General features: G+C 42.5%; 1 protein-coding gene across 2 annotated transcripts in view; it reads left to right on the forward strand.

The window, feature by feature from the left end:
* Positions 1–7,197, forward strand: part of HHAT (hedgehog acyltransferase) — a 333,401-nt gene that overhangs the window by 63,888 nt on the left and 262,316 nt on the right. For both annotated transcript variants that reach the window (XM_012811853.2, XM_012811851.2), the window contains one exon: positions 3,525–3,719. In XM_012811853.2, coding sequence (XP_012667307.2) covers positions 3,525–3,719 — 195 coding nt within the window. The remainder of the gene's footprint in view (positions 1–3,524; positions 3,720–7,197) is intronic.

A 7,197-nucleotide genomic window follows, 5' to 3' on the forward strand; every position in this document is an offset into this window, starting at 1 on the left:
ACGCATGGTTTCATAAATGTCACTGTTGGGGGAAACTGGGTAAAGTGTACAAGGGACCTTTCTCTATTTATTTTTCTTTCCTTCCCTTCCTTTTCTCCTTTGTTTCTTCCCTCCCTTTACCCTCCCTTTCTCCTCTTCTCTTTCTCCTTCCTCCCTCCTCTCTTTCTCTTTCCTCCCTCTTCCCTTTCTTCTTCCTTCCTTCCTGACAGTCTCACTCTGTCACCCTAGGCCAGAGTGCGGTGATGTCTTCATAGCTCACAGTAACCTCAAACTCCTGGGCTCAAGCAATCCTCCTGCCTCAGCCTCCCCAGTAGCTGGGACTGCAGGCTTCCACCACAATACCCAGCTATTTTTTTCTATTTTATTTGTAGAGACAGGGTCTCACTCTTGCTCAGGCTGGTCTTAAACTCCTGAGCTCAAGAGATCTTCCCACCTCAAGAGGCCTTCCCGACTGGTAGGTTTATAGTTATTATTTGTTATAACTGCATGTGCATACAACTATCTCAATAAAAATTCAGTTAGAAAAAGAGCATTGTATAAAAGTTGTATGTAATTAGAATCTAAATTTCTAAATTAGAACTATCGTAGCCTGACATTAAGGTTGTGTTTTATTTGTTCAACGTGATTCTTTGTGCCTTCTTTCAAGTGACTAATAATTCCCAATTGTAATCATCATTTGAACCATTTGAACTGGGCTATTTTGACTTTCAGGTGGGGTTTTAAAACTTGAGTTTGACATAGAGTATATGTGTGATCAAACCTTGTCTATCTGTTCAGATCACCCTAAAAACTTGGAAGATGATTTTAAAGCCTTTCTAGAAATGAGTCAGAAGTGTTGTTGTAGAATAAAACATAACACTTTTTTTTTCTTTTTAAGCTAAAAAAGTTTCTGGCCTAGTTGATGTCAGAGCCTTAACACTAATTATAAGCTTTTTCACTTAAGAGGTAAACAAAAGTTTGATAAATTAGACACAAACACCTTTGGAGTAGAGACAGGTGGGACAGGGCTGTCTTTAGGCCTCTGCAAGTGAAATTGGTCTTTGAAGCACTTAGAAATAAAGCTCTCCTGCTGCCGCTTGCCCTCCTGGGCAGTGCAATGCTGTGATGCTTAGACCTCTCCATACTGCTCTCATATGTGTGTGAGAGGGGTGGTGGCTGGGGACAGTGTGTGCAAGGGTTCCAGCTACAGTGGGGACTGCCTTGCCATCAGTTGGAGAACAAGGTGTGGGAGGCTGGTCCTGGTCTTAGGATTTTAATAGTATCTTAGGAATGGGATTCTAATGGCATTTTTATAGATGAAGTAGGGAAATCATTATTTCATCGAGGTTCTAATTTATCCAACTGTTTTGTGTAGAGGATACTTCTAGTATTATCCACATCTTTTATTTTTCATTACCTGCGTGCTATAGACACATATAGTAGAATTGCCTGTACTCCTTGGGGAGAATAAATTGCTGATACTAAAGTTTGTGGACAACACGAGTGTTGTGTGAGAGCAGTGTCTGTGATGTCTTAGGACAGTATTAAGTGTTGTCTGCCTGGACTGTTTGGCAGGAGGGAAACCATGGGGGATGAGAATATGGGAAAAATTGTCTGCCCCGAGGTGGCCTTGGAGACCTCTGTTAAATTCATCATAGACTCTCTCAAGTAGATGGGGTTTACACAGCACCATCAAGTATTTCCTGAAGGTTCTCTTAGCCTTTTCCAAGTTGAAGCAGCTTCAGTCTGTGGTTAAGTTCCCAAATGAATCCCAGCAAACAGGCTTTTTCCAAATGGATCAAATAGCACTTAATAAAAAATGGAACTGTGTCTAGGTACATAGCCACACACGCATGAAAATGAATTCCAGTGGTAAATGCTGTACAACTTGTTGGAAAAAAAAAAAAACCTCTTAAAAATGGTCTTTGGAAGGGAGAGGGAAGAGGGGAGAAAGGAGGGGGATTGGTGTGCTCCCACCTAATGGGCACAATGTAAGGGACATCTTCTGGGGGAGGGACACAACTACAGCAGGGACCTCACCTAACAGACCCAAGCATTGGAACCTAATCTTGTGTACCCTCATGTTAACCTGAGAGAACAAAGTCTTTGCTGTTCTTGTTCTTGTAATTGGACTCTACTCAGAGGTGAGTGTTGGGGGAAGTTGGAGGCAAATTTATGTGGCTATTATCTGTGGGTAGAGGGATGGAAAAATAGTGAAAATGAATGTCAAATTTCTCCGGTTTTCTTGGAGCTTACAAATGGCTGACCTCATCTCACATTTAAAATGCTATCACTTGGGCTGAAGTGTGGGTTTGGAAAAGAACAGCATTCAGGTGATATTTTGGAGAGTCAGCACCGAAGGATGGGATCTACAATTCACAAGCCATATCTACCTCTCCCTTTGAGAAAGCTTTGTGTTTTCACAAGAGGACCTAAATCCAGGCAGTCCCCACTTTTCAACTTTGCGTATTTCTGGGAACCACATAGTAAAATGCACAGTCATGAGGCATTATTTCCCTGTAGGAGTAACAATTGGTATTGTAGATTTCTTACGATATATGCAGACGCTGTTCTAAGCATTTTACATGCGTTAAATTATTTACTTTTCATAATTACCTCATGAAGTAGGTACTATTATCATCTCAACTTATGTATGAAGAAACTAAGGAACAGAGAGATTAAATAATTTGCCTAGGGATACAGAGGTGATTAACGGAAACACCAGCATTTGAATTTAGGCTATTGGACTTCAAAGCTTGAATTGTTAAACCATGACGATATCTTGCACTTCAATGTTAAAACATTATTACAGTTTTTAAATAAAGATGTACTAGCCAGATATAACTAAAAGCCTATCATAAAAGCAAAAACATGTTAATTCACCTATGTAGTTATTCAATGTAATAATTATAAATTGATAATTAGAAAAATATTTTGATTCTTCTAAAATGAAAATATATGTATCAGACTATTCAGAGGTTTAATTTACCATTAAGCAAGTATGATACAACTTTTCTGTGATGTAAATGCAGAAACAATATGCTACAAATGTAATCACATAATTATTGTTAAGTCTGGCTTAGACTTTGGAAAGCCTTTTGTGGTTTGGATGGCCTGGTTTTTTCTGTACAACTCCCTAGAAATGTGTACTAATATTTTCTTCCACCCTCTTCTGAAGGATAGTGTATGCAGGGTGTGGTATCCCAGGTTGGCAGTTTTTCCAACTGTCTTCTGGCTTCCATAGTACCTGTTGAAAAGTCAGCTTAATTCGTATCATATTGCTGTGGGACCCAGGGGTCTGGGTGGTTTTGGTTGAAGGTGGGAAAATGATTACCTGCCTCTGGTGGATCTGATGGCCTTCTGGGGGTTAATGTGCAAGGCCCTTCTGAATCTTGGTTGCCTGTGTGATACATTCTCAGGATAGTGAGTTTGCTTATCAGATTACTAAACATTATCTTCTTACACATAGAACCTTTAACAGCAAAGCCCGTGAACTCAATTCTCTCTCTTTTCCTCCCTCCCCCTCTCCCTGTGCGTCTCTGCAGCACAGACCCTGGATTCTCATGGTCTATGGAATGTGGGCCTGCTGGTGTGTGCTGGGGACCCCGGGTGTGGCCATGGTCCTGCTCCACACCTTCATCTCCTTCTGTGTGGCCCAGTTCCGGTCGCTGATCCTGTCGTGGCTCTGTTCTCTCCTCTTGCTTTCCACACTGAGGCTGCAAGAGGTGGAGGAAGTTAAGGTAAGTAGCTTTCTGTTACCCCTGGGAGGGGAAAGCTCCTTCAGCTTTGCCCTTATCTCTGCAGATGCCTCTGTTTCCTGACAAGAGAGATCATAGAACCATGATGGGGCTCCCCCTAGTGGCCATACAGGGTTGACACATAAGAACCCTGGTGGGGCATTCTGCAATCTTGCTTCTTGTCTCTGACGGAGACACAGGAGGTTGCTCAAGGCTAACCCTGTACTTTTTCTCCCAGTTTAAGTAGGTGTGGTGGGTGCCAGATGTTACAGGACCAGAGGGGCAGAAACAAAGGGAAAAGAAATGAATAGGCTACAAGGCATTTAATAAACATCATCTGGAGAGCACTTCACAGTTTGTAGGGGACACACACATTTCTCATCTCCTCCAGTGCCCACAATGGCCCTGTGATGGAAAGGCAGGTGTTTTTCTTCTTAGTTAATGCAACAGACTTATTTATTTTTTGCTCTTACCATTTTTATTAACCAACATTGTAAAAGAAGAAAAAGAAATAAAAGGTGTACAATTTGGTAAGGAAGAAACAAAACTGTCATTACTGCAAATGATAGACTTATCTGCATAGAAAATAAAGTGACAATTCTTTTGAGCTGAGAGGAGCTTAGCAAGGATGGTGGATATAGGTCAATCTGTATGAGTCCATTGCATATGTATAATCAACAACCAAACAGTAAGAAAATGTGGGTATTTAAATGATAATAATAATAAATAAATAATGTTCTGGGAATAAGCCTAATAAGATGTGTGCAGAATGTTTAAGAGGAAATTGGCAATCTATTGAAAGACATTGATAAGTCCTACATAGGTGAAAGACTTATTTATTATCTACTGACATAATCCACTGGAAACTCTTTGAATGTAGAAGGTAAAAACAAAACATTTTGCCCCAAAGGCCACAGACCAAGCTTTCGTTTTTTGTGAACCCAAAGACATTCCCACCAGCTCAACTACCTGTCAATTGTTTGTGCTAATGGGGGAGGACATTGGGCTCAAACCCTACTTTTTATGGCTTTTGTTTGCATTAGTACAATTTTCTTTTATAGGCATTTACCTTCTTAGCTTTATTTTTTTCTTAGTCACAGTAATAGTACATTTTTGTTTTGTGAATGGATACCAGATTTGGCCCAAGGGACAGTGGATGGCAGAGAGACTGTGTCCGGGTTCAGGAGTTGGTGTGGGTTGCTGAGCCCACTGACCCATCGTGAACTCTCCCCACACTGTGTTTTTTACTCCTTTGTATGTTCTCCGATCACCTCCTGGGCTGCGTGCAGCAGCTCCTGGGCCATCTGGGCCTATCTTTGTTAACTGAAATGAGTTAGCCCTGCTCATCTCAGGCTCGTTCTGGCTTCCCTCTATCGCAGCTTTTACATTTTCAAGTTGGAGAATCTGGCTTTTCATCAAAGCTACCAGGGAAGCCATCTGGCTTGTGGTTGCAAGGGGTAGTCTGTGTGGAGCTCTCAACCATTCAGAAGTGGGCGTTTTCCTCTGGTGTAGAAGTGCATAGCAGAAAGAATACCAGTCCAGGGCCCCAGCGCCAGGGTCTGTTCCCAGGCTCTGGACAGTAGAGTGCCTTCAGCTTCAGGGGCAGTCAACTTCCGAGAATAGTCAGCCTAAGAGACTCATGGTTCTGAAAACATGGGGGACCTTGTGCCCAGGGCAGAGCCACGGCTGTCTTCTGTCTTCACCCACCTTCTTCCCTATCCTGATTCTCAGACAGTGCTTACGGGGAAGCCCTGGGTAATCGGCTTGTTTTTCCCTTGACACATGTTCACATTTCTGCGCTGTCTCTCGGAACCAACCTCCTCATCCCTGTCCACCAAGTTCTCTTTCAAAGTATGGCTTAGACCTCCCTCTGGTGCAGTTCCTAGGTCTGTGTACAACCCCTCTCTGATGCCAGGTGTTTTCTTTCTGAGATTCCTCAGATGAAATCAATGAGTTGTAGTGACTGCTTCACTGGTCCCAGGCTCTGTGCTGAATAAGGGTGTTTGTGTTCCCTCTACATGAAGCAGCTGGCTATCCACTGCTTGCTGTGTCTGGTTTTGCAGATGAGGGTGTACATTCTTGAAGGGGAAGGATAGTGTTTCCGTGCACCCAGACACGAGACTCTGGCCAGTTCTCTGCAGATGCTGAGGGAGCGAATGTGCCGGTGGAGATGGAATGTAGTTAGAGGAAGGAATGGGCATGGGCAGGGTCCCACGAGGCTTCATGGCATACAGGTCCCCCACATATCCCAGCTGGTGAGGCCAGCAGCTCTCTGAACGGCATACGACACTAGCCAGTCGGTTTTTCTGTGGCTCTTTTTTATTTCTTTACCTTCACCCCATTAACATTCCTTGCACAATCTTGGAAAGTTTTGGATAATCTTTCTTCAGTCACTGTGGGACTAAAACTCCTGTTGACAACTTTCATTTGTTTATTCCTTCACTCCTCTGTTGATCGGGTGACTGCACACGGAATTCACGTGCCTGGGTCAGCACGGTGGTGGGAAGGAGCACGACAAGGAAAGTGGGCCGATGGCCTGGGTTCTAGTGTCTTCTGTTGTTCCCTGTCTCCTCCCAGTCTTGAAGCTGGAGGCGGCCACTTAACTCTGACTTGGAGTTTCATTATTTATAACTTGTAACAGCTTCTCTGCCTTTCTCACGGGACTGTGCCCAGGGTCCAACAAGATAAAACGTTAAGTGATTTTATGAACGTTGTGGCATTTCAAAAGTTCTTTTTTGCTGTTGTTAAGCTGTCTTAATTTTTCTCGCTCTCACTAGTGGTGCTTTGTTTTAAACATACATTTCAAAATCTGGACTTACGGGACTAACTCAGGTTAGTAGCCCTGTCTTAACAAAAGCTTACCTTCTGAGAATGATTAATTAGGCAACCCTTTAAACAAGTGTGCTTAAAATGCAGTTCCAAAAAAATACAAATGCACGTCTAATCTTTTGTGGACCTGGCAAGTGCCCAGAACTTATCATTTTGGGGGTACAGTCAACATCAGTTATGGATGTTGGTGGGAAGTAAATGTTTCCTTTTTGTGCACATTTCTTGGTGGCTTGAAAAACACAGTAGGAGGAGAGCAGATGAGTAGAAACTAGCTGGTTTCAGTGCTTTCGCCCATGTGAGTCTCTTGGTCTGAGTGTCCTCCTCACCCCTGGGGACTGCTGACGTCTTAGACAAGTAGAAATTCTCGTCAGTGGTTTTGTTTTTTTTTTTGTTTTTTGTTTTGTAAATAGCCTTAAAAGACCCTCATGGATCAAATTAACTGCTGATTGCTTTATCTCATATATAGTTCCATACATTGTTTTTCTCACTAAAAAGCAACATCTGTGTATTTTTAGAAAATATGGGAAATATGGAAAAACAGAGGTTATCAAATGACTCATGATTTTACTCCCCGGACACAAACATTTGATCACATTTTCCTTCTTGTCTTTTGTCCCCTGTGTGGGTTTGTATAGGCTTGTTCTTGTTTCAT

Source organism: Otolemur garnettii, unplaced genomic scaffold (assembly GCF_000181295.1).
Source record: "Otolemur garnettii isolate 467f Iridium unplaced genomic scaffold, OtoGar3 scaffold00178, whole genome shotgun sequence".
Lineage (NCBI taxonomy): Eukaryota > Metazoa > Chordata > Mammalia > Primates > Galagidae > Otolemur > Otolemur garnettii.